The following is a 26924-nucleotide window of genomic DNA, read 5'->3' as shown; positions in this document are numbered from 1 at the left end:
GGCACATGTTTAGGTGCTGTTGGCTGGTGTACATCAGTATCTGGGCCAGTACAGTCCATTGCCAGCCCCCAGTTCCCCTCAGGGACCATACTGACTGAGGGTTATACCTGTTTTGGTTGTTTGTCTACATAGACACCTGGTGAAGTACTTGCAAGACGTGAAGTAGTAGCAGGGACAAGATCATCTTGGTTATGTAGCTTTTCACTTCAAGGATAGGAAAGCTAGTGGGGTATGGAGAATGCTGGCCATCAAGTGCTGGCTGCAAGTGCTGGGACATGAGTTTAGTGGATCCTGAAGAGCCGTGCTCCTGAGCAGTTTGCCTCTCGTGTATTTACAACGTGTACATTTACTCTGTGCCTGCAGGAAAATTCCAGAGAAAGTTCATAAATTTGAACTAAGAGGGTATAAAGCTTTCTCTATGGAATGACTCAATTGGAAAATAACTGCTGCTAATAAGGAAGTGTATGCTACAACTATTAGGCAAAATGTCTGTCACTTCTAGCATGGTATATACAAGTATACACGTATTTTCATAGACCTGTGTACCTTTTAAGGCTATAGATGGATAGTTCAATTTTATGTCAATGCAGATGTTCACAGTTCTAAATGCAATAAGGGAGCAAAACTGAAAGTGGTTGCGAAAATTGATGAATACACTGAAAAATCTATTTAAATGTTCCTTAGGAAGAAAGCACTTTATAGATAGGTTTCACCCTTAAATAACTATCACTTTACACAATTTTACATAGCAATTTGAGGACTCTTAAGTAGGCCTGACTAACTAATCTAACTTGAAAGCCTAACTTTATGTATTAGGCTTCTTACATCTTTTTAAGAACTTTTAAGACTAATACAGTTTCTGCTGAAATTGGGTTAGTCATCTTTTGAAATAACTTTTTGCAATGCTACTCCATAACTGCCACTCTGATGTTATATTTAGCAAGTGATCTGGCAAAATTTCATTCTTCCCTAAATTGCACTTTCTTATGCTGATAACATTTCTAATACTTTTCAGTTCATTTTCAGTTCTTACACAATGATGGAGAACCTCTTGGGGTTCAGTGCTTATCTATACTTATTAATGTTACCTCATTTTCTTATGTAAAAACAAACTTACGTTGCATAGTTCCTCTCTTGTATAGCAGTGACGTTGTGCCAAATGAACATTGAACAAATGAACAAAGAAGGTTGGGGTAAGAAACTTGTGAATCTGTGCTGGTTTCTGATTCTGCTGCTGCTTTGCTCTGTAGCGGCCGTCTCTGTGCTGAGGGAGTTACATCCTTTGTATCAAAGTAATTTAGGATTTGATTTCCAAAGGAAGGTGCTATTTTTCACTAACAGTATCAAATTGTACTTAAAGTCTACTCAAAAAGCGTTTTTTATTTTAAAAAACAAAATAGAAACTTTCCTGAGGGATGTTTTGCTTAGTTGCAATTGTTTACATTTCAGTTTTCCATTTTAATGATATAGAAAATTCTTCATCAGCTTTGTTGATCAGCTTTCATAAACCTGGCTTAGATTTGTCACCTACCCATAATAGAGGTTTTCATCGCTTTCAGTTTGGGTCAATAATTAAAATATAATATTATTACTATTTTATTTTTCTTTTGTACTGTATTATCAAGCCTAGCACTGATGAGACAGTTTCTTGTCTGTTTTATCTGGTGCATATGCTGACAGGAAGAGTCCAAGCTTATCATGATTTTACCTATGTTGTTTACCTACATTGTTTTTGTTTTTTGAGTAAAACACTTTTTCTGGTTTTATGGTTCTAATGTGCTACTGGGAACACAGGGAGAGAGTAGAGCATGATCACGCTTGAAATTCTTGATAATTTTTGTTACATCTATCTACATTATATCTTCCGTTATACAGTTTATATATTATTGCAACTTGTTGAAAGTAAAGGATAACAGAATATAAAACAACATCTGTTGGGTATCTGTTATAATAGGATGTTTTTTGCTTCTTGGTTCATTACATACGTATTATACATTCTAGGTATGGGAAAATCGTATCCACGAAGGCAATTTTGGATAAGACAACAAACAAGTGCAAAGGTATGTTTGCTTTTATATTGTGTTCATCTGATTGATTTTATAAAATTGACTATTTATTAATTAACTAATTAATTCAGTTTATAATATAAGCCAATGTTGTATTTTAAGCGCTTTTAATTTTTTTCTCCCCATTTTGACATGTAAGCTGTCTCATTCTTGCCCATGGTCAGTGTGTTCAATACATTTGTTTCCAGTGGAGCTGGCAGACAGCCTGTGTCAGTGGTGCAGCCAAACCCAAGTGAAGCCAACACGCACACTGTTGTCTGGCAGTTAGTCTCTATTTGAGACACAAAAATGAAGTTAAAAGCAGCTTTTCTCCTTTTGCCTGGAGGAACTAGGGAATCTTGCAGCAGACCGTTCGATTGTAGTAAGCTCTGAAAAAATTATATATTGTGGAAATCAGCTCTGCTAATTAGAACAGTTTAAAGGAACACTTTACTACATGTTCCAATACCAGTTGTGTTCAGTTATGTGCTATTCAATGTATTGGGAGCAAAGAGGGAGTTAATTTTCACTACAGTAATTGCAACCAGAAGAAAAATATAAAAACTTCTTCAGATAAACTGGATATGTCAGTTCACTGATGTACAGAACTCCATGCAATTACAGTGAAATGTAATCTCATATCCCAGCAACGTGCATGGTGGGAGAAGGTGTGACAGCAGACACTGAAGTATCAGATTTCAGACTTTTCTGGTTTCTTAATTGTAAAAGAAAAAAAAATAATAATTTCTGTAATTTCTAAGGAAAGCAAAGAATTGAGTCAGCTAATCTAGCACTGTTAATGAACTTAAAGCTGATGGGCAGAGGCAAGAGAGGAGAGTTTATCATTAATCAAGTCTCATTTTTTGTGGAGAACTTGGAAGCAGCACAGCAGCAAAGCTCCCTAGCTCCCCATCTTAAGCCATTAAGAAGGTGCTGACAGTGCAGAAACTGAAATTTCTAGAATTTTTTCCCCAGCTTATATGCAGATGTCATCTGCATACATTGTGACTAGGAAATAGCGGATGCCCTTTTTGATTATTTCAATTCATTAGTACTTAAGACAGCACTTCACTGATTTACTCTGTCCATTCCCACAGTTCCTGAAGGCTTCAGGAGCTCTGTCAGCAGTACTGCTTATGATCCTGACTGTTCAAAGATTTAAGCACAGAAATTCTTACATTAATGTTTTAAGATGTTTGAGCTGACTTTTCCAATACAGATTTTAAATCTCAGCAGTGTGAAGCAGTAACTAACAGTCTATTGTGACAATATTCAGCAACTTGAGGCTCCAGGGAAGCTCTCTGCATGTTTTTGGTGTTACAGTGGGAACATAAGTAGGCAGAATGCAGATATCTAACTGGAATTTAACCAAAACATTGACAGCATCTCTGGCTCTTGCCAAAAAAGCATACCATGGGATTTAAACTAACTGGAGCAATGAGCAATTGAGTTTACATATCATCAAAAAGATGGCAAAGCCAGCTTTGATGGCATGCTTGGTATCAGAATGTAACTTCATCTATTTTGCACCCTATAGTGTGGTGGTGGTGATAACCTATGCTAGTGTGGGTACCGGAGGCTCATTTTGTCTTGGCAGCACAAAACTTGATAGGAACTAATTCACTCTGTTTCACGTCAAGATTTAACAGTCCACAACACCACATGTTACACAGAACAATATGCTGCTTTCTTCAGCTTCTTGGCAGGTTAAATAAGCTTGCACTGATGTATAAGGCTGCTCTGGTTGTTTTCCCTGAGTTAAGGACTTTAGAGCTGGTTCAGTTATAGCTTTGCACAACCTTTTTGTCCTCCATATAGACATATTATAAGATAATAGTTACCTTCTGAAGAAAGTTCAGTTTTCTACTCCTTTAGAATTGTTTTCATTAGGTTTTTGTTTTTATCCCAATTTAGGCATTGGAGAGGGATTTCTTTAATATTTGAGGCTGTTCACTGGTGGGAAGGAAAGGGGTTGAAAAATACAGAATGAGGCTTGCAGTAAGAGAAGTAGCTATGGGAAGTAGCTTCCAAACTCTGATCAGCTTTTAGTGAAACTTGAGCCTTTAACTCCCAGGTTCCCTTAAAAAATCCCAGCCTAGAAGGTCAGTGTCTGCACAGGCTGGGGCATGTTGCTGTTCAAATGTGCTGGAAGCTATTAGCAGTATATTTCTCTTCAGAATAAGAAAAAAAAAAAAGTTTTATATACATGGAAATTGTTATAATTAACTTTGGTTTTACATTAACGTTTAAAGATTGCATTATATGACATAGAAAAAATAGACTTTTATACATTCTGATTTCAGTAACAACAATAAGAAAAACTTATTTGATTTGCTGAAGCTGGGTTTTCACTCACTTTCTAGTTTAATTGTCTTTTATGTGTATACAGTGAAGTAACTAGTTTATCAGTTCACCAGAAATTGGGTTATGGTGCAGTAGATATGCATCTTTTAAACTAAACTGCTCTGAGTAAATGACCTGGAATTTACAGCCTTATTGGTCACCTACTTAAACCACACTAAGAATTTACTTCAGAGAAATTAGCAGATTATGCTTTACGCAGTTGGCTCTGGCTCTATGAAATAAATTTATGATGTGACATTTGTTCTTCCTGGATATGTACCAGATAACACAAAGCAAAGCACTATACTGTTTGTATAGAAATTTTGACAAGATCTTGGTAATGAATGGGCATAGAAATTGATTCCTTCCACTAGGGTAGGTCCCCATCATCACAAGGTCAAAGGACTTTGGTAGGTAGTTTTTCTGGGGACTCCATGAAGAAATTTGGAGTTAATGTTGGCCCTTTTTTTACCAACAAGAAGATTGTATTAAGAAACCATGCTTGTAGCATATGAACTATTTGATTATAAGCTGGTTGCTCTCTTGTTGATGAAATTCGTTTTGTACTTCAGGTTATGGCTTTGTTGACTTTGACAGCCCAGCAGCTGCTCAGAAGGCAGTGTCTGCTCTCAAGGCTAATGGAGTCCAAGCACAGATGGCAAAGGTGAGTTAAAATAACGAGCCAATTCTTGTAGTGGGTTGTGAAGATGAACAAGTTTGTGTGGTAGCAGAGCATTGGCCATGTGCATTCTCAAGTTGCAGGACCATCACAGAGAGCGCAGACCTCAAACCACGTGGCATATTAAGGTAACAAAACGGCATATCCCGAGTCTGCTCAACTCATGAAATAAAGAATAGTGTGGCCAAGTCTCCAAACAGATCTGGTTAGATATCTCATGTTATTCATGATACTATTTTTCCATTGGCTTTTCATCAAAAGAAAGATTAGCAATAATTTTAAAGAACTATAGAAGGCTTAATGGGTTAAATTCATCATGTTAATTTCTGGAACAAGTCAGTAACTTAAACAGTTTACAGCATACAGGTGTAAGAGTTTATATACATTGCCCAGTTGTAGTTCCTGAGGTTAACAGCCTTGTAGTTTGGGAATGAATTTTTAGGCATAACAGCAAAATTTAATCTTGTGGCTTTGTCTTCAGCATTTCTAATATATTTTGTGTTAACAGAATTAAAATTTAAATCTGAGCATTCATCATCTGTTTCTTGAAATTCATCCAAATCTTTGACAACCAATTTCTGCATCAAGGCAAACCCAAGCATTTAAAAACAAAAAAATATTATCTTTCTTCTTTTTCTACCATTTTTACTGATCCTTACCTCTGAATTGGGTTATTAGTTAACATGATCTTCAGAGCAGAGCTCTGTCACCACAATATAAGTTTTGTAAATCTATGAAAATCAGGGAAATGACATACTAATAATGGTTCTGTCATGTGCTGTTGTTAGATCAGATGGCCAGTTTCCAATAGAATGGCATAGACACCGCTACAGATTTATTTAAGAAAATATTTCCGACATAATCTTTTCATATAATTTGTGTTACCTCTTAAAGTAAATTCTTGTTAGTTTGAAAATTATATTCTAATTAAATAAAAATATTCCAGTAATTAAACAGTAAACTTGGATGCTTTCTTATAAAATAGTCTGCAGCAGATCTAGCAAATCTTTTATAGTTATCCATTAGGTACAGATTGTTTTCAGATGAGATATTTTCCACAGCTTCTCAGTTGAGGAGAACAGTTAAGCTAACAACATAAAAAGTCTTTGGATAGGTTCCAGGGCAACAAAATGGAAACCATATGTTTCATACTTAATGCATGTTTCATTACAGCCATGATACAAACATACATGCTTACTGGAAAACACTGGACTTCTTTTTATTTTTATAATATTTTATGAATGTTTAATAAAGACCTTTTAATTAATTTTTAGTTTTTAGGTAATCACTTTGAAATTTACACCAGATTTTTCAAAGCTTCTGTCTGCCATCTTACAGATTTATCTAGGTAGGAGGGGAGAAAGCAGAATGCAAGTCAAGTAAATTCATTTTGCTAATAAAGAATTTTAGGTGATTTAATTGTCTTCTTGAATTGACTAGATGGAGAAGCTCTAATAATTCATTATAGTAATCTAATGAATAGTTTCTTAGTTTTTCCCTTAGTATATATTTTTTGAATCATTTCCTCTGCCAGTTAGTTGCAATATTGGTAATATTTCTTTCTGTTAGTGTTAATGAAAAAATGTGCACCATACTACTTGACAGTTTTGATTGATTTTATGACACTTTAAGTCTGTCAAGCCTGCTGACCTGTGGGAAATCTATAACTATAAAGTTTGCATTAGAGTAAAACTTGTTATTCTGCTTCTTAACACGGTAAGTGTTTGAATTATTTTCAAAAGAAAACTCAACAAAACCCACAAAACAACAACAACAATCAGTAGTGACAACAAACAGTCACAAGTGACAGAGTTTGAGTGCTTTGATTTTCGTCTTTTTATTTTGAGCCATTGAATTGGGACAGGGAGGGTAGCAGTGCCTTTTGTCTGAAAAATCCTATCTCCACTGGGATGCTCCAAACTGAGGATTGCGAGTCACTTCCAGTTCTTTGGACAAGATTAGCAAATCAGACTCTTCACATGCATGAAACTGTATAAAGTTTACTTGGATTTGTGTATTTTATATCTTCCTTTAACGTGTTACCATTAGTGCTTTAAGGTGATTGAACGGCAGTGAAACTGTTTAATCTGGCACATGCCTGAATGTCACACAGAAAGGACAACAGTTTGTCAGCTGTCTGCCCAATGGATTTCCTCAGTGACCAGTGCAACTGCCTGAGTAACAAAGAGAAGTGCCTCTTGGCTGCATTTGGGAAAGCATCCCCACACTCTGCTCATGGCTATCAGTAGCACCGCTCCTAAGTCTTCACAGCCTCATCCTGGATTACAGATGAAGCAGAAGGAAAAATTCTACTCTTGAGGCCTTGTTCTGAGTCTGACTGCCATAAACCCCTTTTTGCAGCATTGTACTGTAGCTATATATAGATGAATTAAAAATTACCCAACTGTTGAAGGTCAGCTACAAATTGTAGTTCGGTAGAAACAATCCAGATTATACTTACTAAAACTTCAGTTGTTTGTTTTGTAGAGATAATTTCAAATAATGACTGAGCTTTTTCTGTGCACTGGGTATGCGCGTGCTGTACTCATCTGTATGCTTCCAAGCTGATCTGACTCCAGAAAAGCATAGTCTCGTTTGCTATGTTTCAGCTATTGCTGAGCAGACTCGGAGAATTTGGGGCCTGAGACATAGCTTCGAGTCACATCCTGTGAGATCTGTCCCAGTGGGGGTCATTGTTTTTGGAGAAGTGGCCACGTCCTGGGAGATGTCACAATGATAGTGTCAATTAAGGAACCAAGTGTTAGACCATTGCTTAAGAAACATTATGTCTTCAATTATTCTGCTCTTTCAGAGATCTGGATTTGGAAAACTTTACTAAGACAATTAGACTTAAAGCAGCTTGAGAATTTTTTTTTTTTTTTTTTTTTTCTGTGTGCTGGTTAATAGCATCTTCTGGTGACAGCTGAAATGGAAACGCCTCTAACAATTCCTGTTGGTCAGATAATTCTTTTGAGATGGTTACTGCACTGCCAGGGGGATGGGAGTAGCTTTTTGACTGAAAATTAAAATGGGGGTGATGGGTAATATCCCCTTTCCTCATTTCCATTGGTGTATTTCCAGCATTCAGTTTTCTTTTCCAGTGTGCGCCAGTGGCTGTGGAAGGGGAAGAGAAGATGACGTGAGCTGTGGTGGCAGTCAGTTTGTTTCAGGACACAGTTCAAAACCAACAGCTCACCTCTTTACGCTAGAGGTGATGTACAGAAAGAGCAGATGCATGTCTTGCAAGAGTACAGTTATTTCTAAGCTAGTTAGTAACTGGCTGAGAGTCTAATTTTTATTTTGGTTCATTTTAATTTCTTCTTGAAATTTCTTTTATTAGTTTATTGTCCTTGCTCCTCGAGGAACACTTCAATAATAAACCAATAAGTTCAAAAATTCAGACTTTGCATATCTATGCATTCTGAGAGAAGATTAGGAGTAGTATTGAACATCTCTTACCATTTCATAGTTAGTTTTGATCTTTTGTTAAAGCTGGGCTGCTGAGTACCTCTCTACTTTCATGAACTTATGAAAAATGGGATCTAAGATTTGTTCAGCAGTCCCCTGTTACTAAGGAATGACAAAGGAAAAAGATTTCTTTTTAAATGTCTTTATAGTTGTTTGAATACTATAGCTTTCAGGGGATGTGGAGTTTGGGCGCATGTGGACTCAAAAGGAATATAATACTGCTTAAAAGAATTTTGTAGAAATGGTATTTTAAAACAAGACCATTAAAATAAGAAATCCTGTTTTGAAAACTAGTGGGGATGCTTAGAAACATTTGACTGAATTCCAGGTCTTTCTAATTTTGGGAGGGGAGACTATGACAACACGTAACCTAGGATATACCTGAAATGTTACTTTTGTAGGGTTTAGTCAATTAAGATTTAATTGTACCTTACATTTTTTCCTAAATTAAATAAACCTCCACCAAATAGATGTTTCTGTATGAACAATACAGACAATATCATAAGTACTACTGATCTGTGTTAGAAAAGTTATGATTGCTATCGGGGTGAATTTTTATTATCTGAGAAATTTCTCTCTCCTCTTCCCACGCCAACCCAAAAGTAAAAGTAGTGAGATAAGCGTAGAAGTCAGTGCTGTTCAGAGCAGATAGCAAATGGCTTTGTATAGGAAGGTAGGTGCATGCAGAAAATCTACTGTACATTGGCATTTTGAATGAAGACTTTAAAAAAAAAAAAAGAGAATCTGACAGCAAGGTCTGAAAGTTATGGAGATAGGAGTATCCCAAATCCTCGTAAGTTTTTGACCTTGAACTTAACATAAGGCATTTGAAGTCAATGTTACCAGATTTTCTCTCACTGAATGGTATTGAACTGTGTTTAGCTTGGTGCTCCAGAAGTAACTGTTTCAGAGGGTTGGACAAGTGACCCTTTTAACAGGAAAATTGGAATCAATTCTTATTCTTCCTGATGTAAACCAGTATGTAAATATACAAGGTAAAAACAAACTACTGCATAAGAAAGGTTTATAAAAAAAAAAAAACAACAAACCAAACAAAACATAATTCTTGTCATCTTTCTGTCTAGCAAACTTAAGCCATGAGAAGTATGATTGTGCTTGCTGCCTGGATAAAGCCAAGCTCTTGAGTGATATTCAGTCTTTTCTAGTTTGTGTTTTCCTATTATTTTTTTTTTCCTACAGAAACACAAACTTATTTTTGGTAAATGTGAACTTACAACAGAACCCATGAAAGTAGTCCATGGACTTGGAGGATTTCTGCGGCCAATGAAATTTGTTAATTTGAGCCAAGGAATGTTGTTCCATCTACTAATGTGCATTTTTGGGGGAAGACTCATTGTTTATCCATTGAAAGATTTCCCCACAGTCACATATTTTTAGGATTTAGCGCTTCAAATTCATAATTTTATATTTTCTTCCCTAAAGTCTTCACTTCCTTAAAATCTTCACATACTTAGAGAAACACTGAAGCAAGAAAGTATACTCATGCGTATTGCATTTGATCTTGCATTAACAAACCACTGAATGTTTTCCTGTATTTCAGGCATGTGCAAAACATTAGGACCGCCTTCAGACTTCTGTCAGAAGGATGCCCATGATAACAATGCAAAATAAGTTTTAAAGCATACTCTGACTGTTCAGCAGTCACGAGGTAACTGTTTCCATTTACTGGAGCAGTCTCTTGACCCTCAAAGCAACACCAAACTGTCTTAAATGTGGGGGTGTTTTTTAGTTTCTTATAAATGTTATCCCTTTGAGATCATGTTGATGCACCAGAACCCAGAGAGGAATAAACTTGTCATCTTTATATTCTTTGCAAATGGTTAGAAAGGCAGAACAGTGGAGCACCCTCCACGGGTTGGTAGCTGTATCTTTCCAGTTAAGTGCAATTTTTATATTCTAAACTTACTGTAGATGACTTTTTTTCCCAAACATGTTTGGAAATGATGAACTTTAACACTAGAGTGTGAATTGCACAGCAGGTATGTTTTTGGGGAGGAAAAGGTCTGCTTAGCCACTTGTCTTTGGCTTTACAACAGAAGTCAAGGCTGTTCCAGTGCTATTAAAAACAATACATTAAGGGTAGTCTTCTTTCACGTCGCTGATGAAGAACACGGTTTTGAGTTACAAGAATGAGAAACAGCTAACTTTTATGACTTTTAATAATGTATTGCTTTTTGTACTTGTCTTCACTGTGGCAACCTTCTGGAGAATTAAATCAGTTTTCATTCCTACAGAGTAAAGTAAGAAAATAAGTTTAGGTTACCATGGTAGCATGTGCACTTAATCTAACTAGAGAAGGTAGGCATATTGCAGTAGTTTTTATTCTGCATCTGGGTTTCTGAATGCCAAAGAACAGATGACAGTCAAACAGGAGCAGATTTCTACAGCAGTTTTTAGAAACTCTCATATAAGAGGAGTTTTCCTTTTACTTAGTTTGTAGTGCCTTTTGTAGGCAATATTATTAAGTCCTATGGTAATAGACTGTCTTAAGTAAGTGTAATCGGTTTCCTTCTATTTGGGTACTTAAATTTCAATTAGCTATAATTAAAAAATAAAGGGTAGTTGTTTTTTAAATATAATGGGCATTACTGCAGAACCATGTTCTTACAAGTCATTTTACAATAAATTGAAAGTAAGCCAAATTTTGCTTACCTGAGGCCTAAATGACCATCACTTCAGGAATTGCATTTGCATTAAATAAGCCAGTTAACAGCTGCTTCCCTTGAGTACACAGCTTCAGCCCACAAAAGTCTTAGCTCAGTTTCGAAGTAGTGCTGTGCATTGTTCAGCCCAGGGTCGAGTGCCCTGATAGGAGCTTTGGTGGGCTCATTCAGCTTTCTGCTGAAAACGATGGCATCTGTGAGCGATATCCAGCACTGTCAGGGTGCAAGTCAGTGCCCTTGGAGCAAAGGGCACAAGGAATAAAAAGGAATATATGGCTGCAGTGATTGATTGCAAACTCGAACACAGTGCTTATAGTTAAACATTACTTTTCAGACAGTTTTGATTTATAATACAGATGTGCTTGTGAAAATGAATTAAAATACTTAGCTTATTAATCATATACAGTGTTTGTGGAATTCTGGATAACAAGTGAAGATTATGGTAGTGATTTTTCCACTGAATTGTCTTGTTAACAGTCTGTGGTCAGACAGTATTAAAACTGTGGCTAAAACAGACATATTTTGGTGAGACACAGGCCAACTGTAAAATTTAAAGTAGTTTCTATATGTAGGCAGACAAGCATTTAATCCCTTCCCTATCAGCCAGAGGATCTTCCATGCTGTGAGCAGTGACTAGTCACATGTTTCTGAATGGCTATCTGTTAACTGTGACCTTACATAGAGCAAGAGAAAACAGATGTCTTATCATTTTGCCAAGTTTCTTGCTTGCAATTTAGGAACAGTTCCACACGCACAGGGAGGTTTTTGTTAATTTATTTCAGATGATGGTAGAGCCTTTCACGTTATGTAGGACTCCTGATCACCGCTTTTCTACAGAAATAAACGTTAGCGGTTGACCGTTTCTGTTCTCTTATTCCAGAGAAATACTTTATCTTGTAGTCAGCTTATTAAGTTAGTGTTGTAAGCGCTGTTTGGGAATAAGAAGTGCATTGAACTGAAGGTGCACTGTTCTGCAAGTTTGTTTTATTGTGCCCCGCTAGAGAAGTTCTGGACACACAACTAAAGGTGTTTGAGAAAAGACCAACAGAAACTTGCTGACGTGAATTGCTAAAATAAGACTTCCTAGTTTCCTCAGTAATGTGCATTCTTATGGTAGCCCACAAATTCCCTGACGTTGCTCGTAATCTGCAGAGTGCTGTGTGCTTTCAGTGTCTTTCAGGACCTAGAATCATAGAATAGCCCGAGTTGGAAGGGACATCAAGTTGCAAGGATCATCAAGTCCAACTCCCAACAACCTGCTGAAGGTTGTGTTAACTGAGGAGACCCTACATGAGACATGAAGACTCTCAAGCAATTTTCCTAAATCATTTAGATCAAAAAATAATAATAATTAAAAAAAAAATCCCAATGGTTCAGTGGTTTATATTTTAATGGTGGCTTGCCACCCTAAGTAGGAACCTCTCCACTGACTTCAATAATTCTTTTTGATCATTCTCATAATATTGTACAAATAATTTCATGAGATTTGAAATTCCAAAGGTGAAAGCAGATGATGTGGTTTCATGGATTTCAACCACAGAAAAATCTACTTTTGAAAGCACTTAGAATGATTACGGTCTATAGGCAAGGTTTGAGCAGGATGGTTATGTTTGCAGATATATTTGCCCATTGCACTTCTTTGCTGAATTGCAGAACAAAGGTTAGAAACTTCTATATAAAAGGAGTTAATTTTCCCATCTTAAACAGAACTGTAATAACTGTGTGAACCGTGTTATGGTGGGACGGGTTTCAGTAAGGAAGGAAATCACAGAACTTAATGTATTAAACTGCTGTTTGCCAGAGAGAGACAGAGGGACAAGTTAAAAAGTTTGTCTCTCTCAAAACTTCCTGAATTTTTAACTGTTTAACCATTTTCCATGCCAAGTCCTTATATAAATGCAAACATCTGTTTGTACAGTGCCTTTTGTGTAAGACAGGATAAAGATGGATGTGGAGTTCTGGTTGTGGATGCCATTTGGAAGTCAGCTTGGAAATGCAGCGTGTTCTAAGGGAAAGGAAATGACTTGCTTCTTACAATCTCCTCACACTTACCCAGATAGCTGTTTTAAGACTTACTCTTGTGGAGAAGACAGAAGCTGCATGATGATATGAATAATTGAGGTGGGGGGAGGGGGTCTTTTGCATGCTAATAGGTGTAATTTTTCTACTGCCAAACTGCATAAAATTCCAGATATACTCTAGAAAGGAGTTTGGTCCTCCTTTATATCTACCCCAACAGTATTATCCTCGTTTTGTAAATCAGCTATTCTGACTACTGATGGCAGTCTTTTTTTCCTGCAAAATGAAGTGGGTTAAATGACTTTATCCTGTTAGATTGATCCTACGGTTGAATGGCTTCCACTCTTGGGCAGCTGTGGGTTTGGGGTACTGCCGAAGCATCTGCAATGTAGTTATAACCTCAGTGCACTTTGGCATGTGTTTGTTGGCATTTTAACTATTTTGTTCTGGGAGAATTACAGAGGAATGAAATTCCAGTTAGTATCCCAGAATTTGATTCTGACAGCTCTATCCACTGAACTTCTTTTTTGCCTTTTCGCCTTTTGTCTTCCATGTTAGGTGTTTTTTTTTTTTTTTTTTTTTTTTTTTTCCTTTTTCTTTTAAACCAGCTATGGGCTCACCTAGAAGTATCTTCAAACTCCCTATTTTTCCACTGTGGTCAGTATGTCCCACTGGAGGACCAAAAGCAGAAATAACTGAATCCCTTGGAGTATTCAGGCTGTAATAGACTGACATAGAGAAAGTGTCAGTACCTGATAGAGACCCTATTGGTTACTAATACAAGATAAGGATTGTTTCATGGGACTCAAGCCAAATTTCTCCATCACTACTGTTTTCTGTCCTTAGAAAGACTTCCTGACACCACTCCCATCCCCTTTTTTTCCCCTCATCCTTAGTTGCAAAGGGATTTACAGTTTGGGGTAGTGGTGACATTGCTAATACTCTCAAAGAGTTAAGCATTCCCTTCGTTTCTTCTAACAACATTGTGACATTATTTATGGCATGAAGCTCTCTGGTTAGGTGGACAGGTACAAGAACTGAGCTTCCCAGCATGTATGGAGGAAGATCTTCATGTGGTACAGTGAATTGCAGTAGGCCTTATGTCCTTTGTGGCAAGGAAAGCTTATGACCTCTTATCCTTAATACACCACATATAATGCAAAAGTGTGGTAACCCCACAGCCTGGAAAAGGAGCCTGGGACAAGGGAAATGTGATCTCCCCAGTTACCCAAATAAAACATTGCTCTGACATTCTGCAGTTAAGTGATTTTCTTTCTCTGTTATTTGTTTCTGAATGTGAGATTTCTTTTTTAGCACGTATATTGCATTTTTATTAGTGTGAACAAAATCTGCTATTTATTTTCTCATCCTTCCAAAGATTGTTAGGCTTTTTAATGAGAACATTTTATAATATAATTCAGACTTTCCGATAATATGGAATAAAAGAATTAGCAAATTAGGTGAAAATATTAAAAGGATCTGATTTCCAGCCTGTACACTGTTTCAGGTTATTTAGAGAAGTTTTAGGATACTTGCGAGCAATATATTTTACAGCTTATAATAAAAAGTTTAAAAAATCCAATTTTTTCCTTTCAAATACTATTCTGAGTTTCAGGAAATTATGCTATAGCTAGAAGTGCAATTTTGTGATGCCTGTGGCTAAAACTTTCTATAGAAAAGTTTTGTTAATAGTGTTCATTAAAGAAGAAAGTAAGCCTTCCTATCTTAAGGTATAACCCCAAATTGTGTTAACACAATCTAAGTAACAAACAAATTCTAAAAACTTGAAAGTTATCTTCATCTCACATTCCTAGCTGAGGAAATTTAAAATGTATGTCAAAAATGTAGCTGTTGTAACACAGATTTTTCCCTCACAGTTGAATACTCCCAGCAGTGAATATTAATGTGAACTATGGGTTCTCTGGGAATCTATTTTCTCATCTTCGCTTTCTGCTGATTTTTCTAATCCAGAAGACAAGTCAGGTGTTCAAAGATAATTTAAATGACAAACTTATACTGTACCAATTCACTATTACTGGTGGTGGGTGTTGTTCCCATTACATAACAAAAGGAAAAACGTGTGCTAATTAAATGCCATATGTAATGGACTGTAAAGGGACTGCATAGGATAACACTCAGGCACTTGAAAAAGTTTGTGTTTTGTAAGTTGCATGAGATTTCAGTGTGGCTAGAAATTAAGAGTTGTATTGTGTGCAGATCAGAAAGGTGTAATGGGAACATTTCCCTTTTATATCTCCTTTGATGCTAAATTTTCTTAAAAACAAAAAACTTACAGAAAACTGAATGCAAGACGCAGTGAAACATAGAGTAGGTCTTTAAGCGGACAATTTGCTTCCCCATTTTTAACTTTAATTATTTTTTGGAGTGTGAGAACTCGTTTCTGTACTTTCAGTGCCCAAGACTTAGCCCTCTTTCCCTTTTTATCCTTGGAAACAGCAGTACCAACTGAGAGGTGATATCCAGGATAGAAAATAAATTAATTATACAATAAGTTACCAACAGTACTGTTAAGTTAGCCCTCTTGCATCGAACGAAAATATGCTGAGGCCTATGCCAATAAAATGATATTTCTTTCATGTGACGCCATTCCTAATGCCAGAGAAGTTCTGAGTATTGTACATGCTGCAGACACACACATCTATACAGGAAGCCACAATGACATCATCAAGGTTTTACACAACTGTAAGGGCCAAATCATATAGGTCTGTGTAGATCCAGAATTTATTTCATCACAGAGCATGGCCAGCAATCGGCAGCATGAGAGAGATGCAAGAGATGCCTCCTTAACCACAGCTGGAGAATCTGTAGACAGACTGGAAACGATCGATTTCAGCAGAAATGTTTCTTTGATTAAGATGGAATTTCTTGCTATGTACATAGATCACAAAAAGTAGATAGCCGTAAGGTCAGCAGGATTGCAAAGATGTGACTACATTTGTCTTCTATATCTAATACAAGCCCTCATCACTCATCTACTGGTTGTCCTCTTCTGTTATTTTATCTGTCTCTAGAAAAAAAAAAAAAAGGAATGCTTTTGTATTGTTTCAATGTGTAATGCAAAAGTATGATGAAAACTCAGAAATGTTTGTCAGTGGGAGAGAAAAAGTGTCCCGTTCACTTTTGTGTACCTCATCCAATTCTTATGGTAATACTTTATCAATGTACATAGTTTAAAATTCATTATCTTCTTGTTTCCCCATATTATTCTCATTTTCTTATTCTAATCTTTTCTGGATTTAGTTTACATCTAGCTTTTTGTTTTTTTTTTTTAATTCTTTCCACCAGTGTTGTATTTCATTTCATTTCTTCCTTTTTGTTGCTTTTGCTGCTGCTTCTTTCAAAAAAAATAATCTGAAATATTAAGTTGTAGTACATATGATAAACTGGTCAATAATTCACCTTTATCTCCACTTTAAAAACTGTCCTTGCCAGCAGTATATAATATCAGGAGAAGGGGAACTTCCCTTAGGAGTGCTATGTACAGTGACCAAAGATGGATATTGCTAATGCAAGGGAAAAGTCGCCTGAGAAGTAAAACTGTAGCAGTATTTACATGTAATGGTTCTTATATTTTGTGTTCAAAATGTCTTGCCCATTGCTAGGACAATAACACTTGTTTTTAATTCTGTTTCAGCAACAAGAACAGGATCCAACTAACTTATACATTTCCAATTTGCCGCTTTCAATGGATGAGCAGGAGCTTGAGAACATGCTTAAACCGTTTGGGCAGGTTATCTCTACAAGGATATTGCGTGACTCGAGTGGAACAAGCCGTGGTGTTGGCTTTGCCAGGTACTTCAGTGTCCTTAGCCATGCTGGATGCATTTTTCCTTTGTTAATTGAAGAGACCAGAATAGGAGGAAAATGGCAGAGGTTGTAAAAAATGATCATACTTTTAAAGAAAAGGGATATCTAGACAGATATATGAGCTGGGCTTTGTTAATTTATCCTACGCTTAAGCAAATATGGCTGCGTCTCATCTTGCTTATATGGTTAAATCTGCATCTGTTGTTCTTACTGGACAACTATCTAGAATAAGAGTTCACTCTCTACCACTTCCTTATCTTCCTTGTACTTCTCCTTTCTCCTCTGTCCCTGAGGCAGGGGTTATGCAGGGCTTCGCAGAAATTTCTGCTGTGACATTTCTGGCTTTTGAGGCCTGAATTCCAGACAGAGACCATAAGGAAGGACAGCCCTCTCTCCCCCTTTACCCCCCCCAATTTCTTCTTCATTACTTCCTCTGAGAAAATCCACTTGTCATCACTCTTTGAATGTCAGTCCTTTGAATTTTCTGGCCCATTAAAGTTGTCATTTGGGAAACAAAATATTAATTTACTGTAAATCTCACCTTAAAACGTTTGGCAGCTCAGTCAGTTATGCTTCCTAAATCAACAAGAATAAATATTTTCAATAAATGAGTAGATACCTCCCAAATGTTCTGTTCATGTGTGTCTACCTTTTATGTGGTTAAAACGTAATTTCTTCCAGGGTCTTTTCATTGAAGCCTTCTCCGTATCTTTCTGGTATTTTTACATCTCTGATTAAGTCATACTTAAACCCAGTATGGCAATTATATTTAGAGTGTTTAGATTGGATTTTTAAATTATCAAAAATAGGAGCATGCTTTGAGCAAAGAACTGGGATTCTCAAAAATATGTTGTGAAATTTCAGTCAATGGTCAAATTCCAATAATTCAGAAGTTTAGCGAATATTACAATAGCTCTTTATTTGAACAAATAGCAAAGTCTATAATTACTGCACAGAAAGGAACAGTAGAAATTATATCTCCTGATGAAACCAAAATTTTTAGGGAATAGTATCCCTGTGAGTTGGCTATAGGTAATTCACAAGACTGTGATTCCCCTCCCCCCCTCAAAATGATGTATTTGCTTGGAAAAGTGTCCATTTTCAAGAAGAAACAACAAAAGAATAAAATTACAAAGAGTGGGATGATACTCCTTTATTTAATAGTGGTTCCTACCTATTTTTTTCCTGTCCCCTTGAAATAAATCAGTAAGTGTTTCTAATACTTCTTGTGTACATTTAATTTGGCAATTTTTCATATAAGCATATGCATGTGTTTGAATATGAACTCAGTACAACCATATGTAAAACATGCATACATGATTTTGGATGATGTACAAAGTATGTATCCAAAAGTTGTATTTACTAATTTTGAAAATAGTGGTACTTGCTAAATACAGCATTCACTTCTTGGTATTATGAATCCACGGGCAGAATCCAGTAACATTCTAGCAGGTTTTATGAATTTATACAGTCTTTTCTCTCTAAACTTTCCTATTAAATCTACCTTGAGTCCACAGTGGTCCACAGTGGTATTTCAGGAATGCTTTTATTCTAATATGGTCAGAAGATTTTTAAAATTTTATGTAGAAGTCCAAAAGTCTTGTTTGTATCCAAAATGTTACCTGTACTGAAAGTGTTAGGAAAGATTAGTTTTTTATCAGTAGGTTCTTTATTATGCATTGTATGTTTTATATATACAAATGCATTAATGTTTTATATATATTTATTTATTTATAGATACACGCCTACATACATTATACATAATTTACAGAATAAGTTGTTAGTGTGATACCTACTCAAAATTTCGTCCTTTCTGCAAGGTAGATATTGGAACATTATTACATAAATATTAAAATTGCATAGAGAAATATGTAGACATTAAATAAAGATTTTCATTTCTTGCCTTTGGGAGCATTTTACTAAGTTAATAAAGGATAATATATTTTATCAAGTCCAGGCTTGACTTTGAAACTAAGTTATATTGTTCGTTTCATATGAGAAAAAAAAATAGATTTCTTTGATTCAGATCCAACAATTCAGAACTTCTGTAAATTGTCTAGAAGGTGGTTTTGAAACCATAAAGAAAACTTTTTGTTTAGTCTGGCATTTTGATGATTTTAGTTGTTGTCTGTGACTACATTTCATGGGTCCATGCAGAAAGGCAATCAGAATTCAAAAGTGCTAGGACTTACTAACTTCTAGCACTGCTTCTTTGCTGCTGAGGTCATTGGGCATAATTTGTGGATCTGCATTACAGAACTCAGTGAGCAAATGAAAAGAAAATCCCTGTTAAACACCCAAATGTCATCTTGCAGACAGCTGCAAAATATATTCTTCTATTAAAATATGTTTTGTTTTCCTTGCACGTCTCAGTCATCTGTTCCAATTTAGTCCAAGCTGGTAGTTAGGACCGACACATCTACATTGCAATGCAAGGATGTAGCTGCAACCTGTGGAGCCACTCCCGGTCTAGCAGTACCTCACCAGTAGTCCACCCAGGCCATTAAGGCTAGTTTTGACAACAGAAGTGCACTAACCTGTTCAGGATGCTGGATAAATTCTTAGTAGCAGCCACAGCTGTTATGTTATTGGTCCTGTTTGGAAGGTAACGATGATTAAATTAGGGACAGGTACGTCATTTAGTTGTAATGATGCATATAAACTAAAAGCTGCAAAGGCAGTTTGGTTCATGCAGTCAGGCATGTTTATATTTCAGTTTTGTTCTCTTAAACTGTACAGACACTTCAGTATCCTCTATCAATAATGGCATTAACATTTGTTGTGTTCATCATGGACACTTAGAATTCAGTTATGAAAGTGTATTGATCTCCTTTCCTCAAGACAGCAAAAGTACTACAGCTATCCATGTTTTATGTAATCTCTAAATAAATAAGAGTATTATATTTGAAGTTTGGCATTAACTTTGGCATTATACCGCATAAAAAGTTAACTGAGTTCAGTTTTACCTTTCTGAATCTGTGTGTTCTCAGAGAACATCGTTGCTCTCATGCAGGAAAACAAGCCACAAAAGTGAAGCAAGAAAAAGAAAGAAGTATACTTAAAGAGGCAGAAATCTGGGAATCTGGATGAGTTTTTAATTTATGTAAATTATTCTTCTTTTTTTTTTCTTAGGATGGAATCAACAGAAAAATGTGAAGCAGTGATTGCTCATTTTAATGGAAAATTCATAAAGACACCAGCAGGAGTTTCTGGTATGTTGCATATATTTCTAACAAGATGAATGAATGGGTTACTGCTTACATAGTGGGAGCCAGTTAGGCCAATTGTTGTATCTGGTTTCTCATTCAGAGGCAGGCTTATTAAAATTAAATTTTCATGTTAGGTGACTGTAATGCTTGCTCACTTGGAACATGGTATATCAGTTTCCTACTTCAAAAATATTCTAGGCATCTAGTACCGTTCTCTCCTAGTAGATAAGGCAACCAGCTAAGATGCCTTGAGCCAGCTGTACACAAATTTACACACCACATAATCCCAGTTGAAGTCAGGAGACAAGTATGTGTTGTATGTGTGTCAGAACTGAGTTTGGCTGATCGTCTACAATTTATCTTTTCAGAAGCAAAAGAATGGACTACTTTTGCCATCTGTTGATGATTTTTCTGAAGTAATTTTGTAAAAAGATTTGATCAAAAAAATTAGATTCTGCAGCAGTGCATTTATGCTAGGCATTTTCATTCATGGGGAGATTTTACTCTCAAGTCAATGCAGGCTTTGAGGTTCTTCAGGAAGATGAAAGGAGATCAGCAAGAAGAATGGTTCTAGAAATATCGTGCAAGGCAAAATGCAGAGGAACTATGTAGTGTGATTTTTTTTTTTTGTCATGCCACGTTCCCCATCAGTGTGCCTGTTTTGTCAGCACTCCTTCTAAGAGAGTAACTGTACATTCCATAAACACTTGAAATGAAGAAAGGAAATTCAGAGCAGCAGAGTAAAATAGAAAGAGAACAGGACAATAAAAGAGGAAAGAATACATGCTTGACATTCCAGACTGCTTTTGGTAGCCATTTTATTGCAGATCCCAAGTGGGAATTTTACAAATTACGTTGCTGATGTGGTTGCTTGAAGCCACCTTTATCCCGCTGGTGAAACGTTCTCCAGAGCCAGACCTTGACATGGAAAAAGAGGAAAGCAGCCATCAGCAGGCAGAAAAGAATGTAGCTTGTTTAGTAAAAATGCATACATGCTTCATCCCTGAAAGATTACTCCAGTTTGAGGCAGTCTGTGCTGCGGTAGGGATGGCAGGCTGCTTCAGAGTGCAGGAAACCACTCCCTTCACCAGCACTAATCTAATGCAGGGCTTTGACTTCACTGGCTTTTGTGGACCCTTTGCACTGGGATTGATTGCTGAGGCTACAATTATTTTGTTGAAATTTTGTTATACGTAGGGCTTGTAACATTTATTTTTCTATTTCAGATATTTAGCAATCTGTGTTTTATGAGACGGAAAATCCCTTTAGATGCAAGGAGATCATGGAATGATTTTCACTGAACGCTGACTGTGCTCTGATCCACCCTCCATGATTAGTTTTACAGTGCTGCTATGGCTTGGACATAATTAAGAGTAAAAAGTATGGAGAAACCGAGAGTTCAAATTAACATATAGGGCTTTCTATTCAATTAGAGACAGTAAAAAGCTGTAAGAGAACCTTCTATTAGTGCTTTTTAGTTTGCTCATTCTTATTCTCACTTGCATTACGCTGTTCTCAGGGAATGAGCCATCAGGCGTATCATTGTTAATCATTGTCCCTGGTGGGCTGCTGCTGAAGCTGGACTTGCACCCTTTTATTATCAGGTTCAAGCTGCTGCACAGAGTTATAAGAATGGTTTCTGCAGAGTGTGGATGAAAATGTTTACCAGGAAAGTGTAATTAATTTGCACGGATAGAGAGAAAAAGAAAGAGATTAAAAATTTGTACAGAGTTGGCAGTTGTCAGAAAAGTAAGACTGAAGAGGGGTCTCAGGATGTAATCCACCTCCTGGACTTTAACCTGTGGTGCTGACTTGCCCACAGCAGCGTAGTCACTAGGGCTCTTTGTCTAAAACATGTAAAGAAGCACACATCTCCAGAGACTGATGTATGTGCTGTCAGCTGTCTTCATGGCCACAAAGAGTATCTAGATGAGTGGCTCAGAATGAAATAACTCCAAATGTCTGAAAGTCATTTAAGTGAGATGAGTCGTACAATCCACGATGCTGAAAAATGCTACAGATGAGTAGGTGTATAAAGGAGTCATGTGAACCGAGTTTGTTAAAGATCCTCAGTTTTGTTGCAGAGGTTATAGCCCCAGCTGTACTTTTCCATGCTGGTGCTGTGAAGTTGTGTTGCTCCTTTGATTTTTATGGTGTTCAATTTCGTCCCACAGTTCCTCACCACATAGCAGGCGTGTATCCAATAATGCAGGCTTATAGGAGGGTGCAGCTTGCACACGATGATAATAGGCTGCAGTCTGCCAAAAGTGGGGCAGAGTCATGGGGCTGCTGTGGTCTTAGACTACCTGCACAGAGAAGGGGGACACAGTGGGAAAGCTCTTGCACAAACAAACGCTAAGAAAATGTTTTGAAACAGATTAGCATCTTTGGGGGTTATAGAGCATCAAGATCAAATACATCCAAAATAAAATCGTAGAACTGGAACTATGTTTAAATTAAAACATTGTGTCCTAGAAACTTGGCTAAAATCAGCAAAGGGAGCTGGCTATAAAAACACTGCTATCAGGATGAGGAGGGTAGGAGAGAAGGGCCTGTAATGAAATAGGTGTGGGAGGAAGAACATCTGTTTAACAAAAACATGCTTTCATAATGCAGCTTTGTTATTTTAACTAAGTTTGGGTTTAAATAGTAGAGTGGGTTAAACACAGTTGTAGGAAACACAGGAATACAGAACAGAAACTCTTCTGTGAGTCTGAGAGGGCCGAGGGTAGTACAAGGGGTCTGCAAATGCATCGGTTGTAGACTTTTTAGTGACATGTGCCTCACGCTGAGCATTGATAGTGTTAATCAAGCTGGACCCAGATGCAACAAGCCACTAAGATTTTATTTCCCTGCTTCATACTAGCTTCATGAAATATATTCAATATTTAGTGTGTCCTCTTTTGCTTTCAATCCAGAAGAAGGAAGGTTAGCTCAGAGAACAATTTCAAATGCACTGCAAGTTGGTATGATCCTGCAACTCTTAGGAGTGGTGTATTAGTTTCACTGCTCGTTCTAGTCTGGGGTTTGTACTTTTGTTATGCAAGTTATTTTAATATCTTTTTCTGTTTTATGGACTATTACATTTTGTCCATTTCTCTCAGGACTTTGCTTTTGTATTGCACACCCTTTTCAACTGAACATTTATTACGTTATTTCTATAATCTTGAAATAACTTCTGCGTTTAGTTCTGCTTTTGTCCATAAAGAATTATTGTTTTCTTTGTGATATTTAAACTTTTCTGTTGCCCAGTGAATCATGAATTTCATGAGGTGAATCGGGGGAAAGAGAGACTAAACTAGTGTAAGGAGCCAGGACATAGAAGAAGAGTAGTGACAACAGAGGCAACATGCTTAGCCTCCCTCACTAAAAATATATATTTAAGATTTACTATCTTCTTGTTTTGTGCTGGACCCAAAGCAATTGCAGAAATGATCTGCTGGGCAAAATCATGAAAGGCCTCCCCTCCCTATCACAGCAGCATGTAGCTGCATGATGATACATGAGAATAATTGTATAAATAATTACAGAAAGCAGTTGTGTTGTAGAATGCATAAGAATACACCAAGGTATTTAAGGCTGAGTGTATTTGTCTCCCTTAGCATTTTTTTCATTATAAAGGAAAAACTACAAAACTTTTATGTTTGTTAGAATCTTTCATACCTCTTTTACTGAAGAATAACATACATGATATTTTTGTTTTAATGGAAGAAAGGCAGAGAGCATTTTTGCTGAGCAACCCACAGTATTTTTTCTTTGGCTTCAGGAATGGTGGGTTATGGTGATGACCCAAAGGTCACAGATTATCAGTGACCCACTCTCCTCTTCCCACTTAGAGTGAAGATATTGATCACTTCCGTTTTGTTTCAAGGAGAAAACTGGAGACAAGTGCGAGAGACCTACACCCACCAGTGCTCTTGACATAGGTTAGGGAGAGTTGCAGCACGTGTGGTAGGCATCACTGCTTGAAATGGTTCTGATCTTCAATGTCTGCCTAGTGCAGGAAAGGAATGAAAATGGAGCCTTGAAGCAGTTATCTTACTTGCTTACCTTTAAAAAGATCTGTATAGTGACTTCCAGCCACTGCAGATCTGTATAGTGACTTCCAGCCACTTGACCATAAACTGCCATTTCTTAGTTGTCTTCCACAGACCCTTTAGAAATAGTCCATGAACCACAGTCTGAAAACCACTGCTAAAGGGTATCGAGAGGTCACAGTGCTGGTGTTAGTCCTGATTGATACACTGAAGACAGCCGCCAAGATTTTACGCATTGGATCAAGGATTAGAAGCTTTTACTGCTCTAGTTCTTGTAGTTCATAATTAGTTTTAAGGAGCAACACTGGGAAAGGAAAAGAAAAATGCTGCTTAAAAACACTCAAAATGTAGCCCTTTGACAAATTATTAAATACTGTGTAAATTATCAAAGAAATGTAACCCTGAACACTGCATTTCAGTAAAGATTAGGATGGTGTGAGGAGCATATACTTTGTTTCTCTTTAAACATACAAAGCTACTGATATTTGAGATCTTGGTTTGCACAACTTTTTTTTTTTAATTCCCACAGCTTTTGGCAAATGTTTCTAGCTGTACAGGCTTGCTGCATCATTAAAGTGCTGTTAGAATTCATTAGTCTCATATGCTTTGTCACTAGAAAATATGCAATGAAAGTTTCTAAAAGATGCAGGTTAGCAGAAAACTGAAAAAAGGAATAGTATTTAAAAGCTTTTGTTGCTTTTTTTTTTTTTTTTTTTGTATCTAAGAGGAGAACTTAGTGAAGTGTCATTAAAATTAGCCGTCTAAAGTCAAGAGTGCAAACTTGAAGTCCAATACAAGAACATCAATCTTGTTCTTGTGTTTCATCATATCACCCAGTGTGTATTTGGGTAGACGCTGAGCAGATGAAGACTGAATTCTAACGTACATATGTGCACAACATGTGTGTGACAGGGAAGTATTTACTCTCTAATATTACGCTCACATCTTTCTTCTGTTAAGACATTAGTCCTAGAAGAGGGTGATTCAGGGCAGGGAGAGCTGCCCAGCACTTTCCACGGCCAGATTTTGAAGCCCTGGGCTGCTGTTAAAGCACTGAGAAGTGCAGTTACAGACAGTCTCTGTGGCAGTAGCTCATCAGACATCTCCATACTACAGAGGGTGTCTGCTGGTTTTCATTAAGTGTCAGCAGAGTGGGCATTTTACACATAGCGTCTCAGCTGTGGAAGCATAAATCCATTGTAAGTTGTAGCCTTTTAAATCAGCCATCTCTTAGCCATGCATGCAGCTCCGAATATTTATACTGTGCCTCTGTTGTGCACATACAGACAAATCACTGCGTGATTAATGGCTGCCTTCATTGCTGGGCCTGCACGCTTCCCAACAATTAAACAATAAAAATGACTCTCCCTTCCTTCCTGAACCACAAAAAAAAAGATTGTTTGACTGGTCTGTAGGACTTGCTGGAGCTTTTAGTTTGTGTATATCTAATATGTTCATGTTTGTATGTGTTTGAGAGAGAGTAACTTACATATCTTACAACAAACAGGAGGGAAGCTAAGCTGAAGAAAAATTTCTGAAGAGACTAAGGGCTGTGATCATTGTTCTGTGGGAGGGGGATCAACAGACCATACTCAGCTCCTATGAAGTTTTTTTTCTTTTGCATGAATCTCCCTCTGATGACCATCAGTCATTGTGTTCCTGAAGAAGTGAACGTAGGTGGTGCTTAGGTCACAAGTATGGAAGAGCAGCCAAAAGCTGTAGTTTGGCTTTCCATTGCAACAATCCTTCCCATCAGCATTCAGATCTTGAACTGGAGTCAGGGAAGGTGAGGGCTATACAGCACTCTCACAGCAGTTGGTAGTATTAAATAGACAGTTGGCTGGTTTTTTTTTATTTTATTTATTTATTTATTTTTTAAGTGCAAACTGGAACTTTCATAGCATTTGGCTTCGTTTATGGACACAGTTAGGAGCAAAGAAGCTGGAAGGTCAAAAACACAAGGATTCACATAACCAGATCTACATTCAATAAGATGGATAGCAAACTTCTGGCACATCATAAATTGATTTATTTATTTTTTTATTCTTTTTTTTCCTTTTTTTTTTCTTTTTTCTTTCCATGGCTGGGTATTACATATGCACAGTCCAACAGATGCGGATCATTTTTTTTCTTTTTTTTGTCTCTTTTTAAACTTGTCAGGGAGTGCTTCCAAGACACAAATGTTTCATCATTTAAAATTAAGTTGTTTTCAGTCACCTAATGACGAAAAAGTAATATTTATTATTAAAATAAGGTTTTATGAACTTTTTATTCAAACACTTGAACAGATTTGCTCAGACTTTCAAAATAAATGATCTTTATCTTTAGACAGTGATTGGAAATATAAGCCCAAATAACCATTTCAGAAGAGTTTTGGACAGCTCACCATGGGGACTTTTAATGAAGGCATAATGTGGCTTTAAATAAAGTATTTACTACCTGTGAGTGCTATAATACAGAATCACAGGGCTAGAAGCCTCCCTATTTTCTGATGCCTTTATATGCTGTTCTCAAGCCACTTGCTTTTGACTTTATCCAAAAATTTATAGTGTGTATTTTGGAAGTCGCATGTGCTTCTCACAGTACTAGATGGTTTGAAATAATTCATAAAT

The 26924-nt window shown here is 36.8% G+C and overlaps 1 protein-coding gene across 7 annotated transcripts in view; it reads left to right on the top strand.

Moving 5' to 3' along the window:
- Positions 1-26924, top strand: part of RBMS1 (RNA binding motif single stranded interacting protein 1) — a 148380-nt gene that overhangs the window by 105920 nt on the left and 15536 nt on the right. For all 7 annotated transcript variants that reach the window (XM_068687676.1, XM_068687671.1, XM_068687673.1 and 4 more), the window contains exons 3-6: positions 2002-2060; positions 4961-5052; positions 16894-17051; positions 20199-20278. In XM_068687676.1, coding sequence (XP_068543777.1) covers positions 2002-2060; positions 4961-5052; positions 16894-17051; positions 20199-20278 — 389 coding nt within the window. The remainder of the gene's footprint in view (positions 1-2001; positions 2061-4960; positions 5053-16893; positions 17052-20198; positions 20279-26924) is intronic.

The sequence above is a fragment of the Anas acuta genome, chromosome 6 (assembly GCF_963932015.1).
Source record: "Anas acuta chromosome 6, bAnaAcu1.1, whole genome shotgun sequence".
In the NCBI taxonomy this organism is placed as follows: domain Eukaryota; kingdom Metazoa; phylum Chordata; class Aves; order Anseriformes; family Anatidae; genus Anas; species Anas acuta.
Note: the sequence above shows the minus strand (reverse complement) of the source record. Positions and strands in the feature narration are given on the sequence as shown.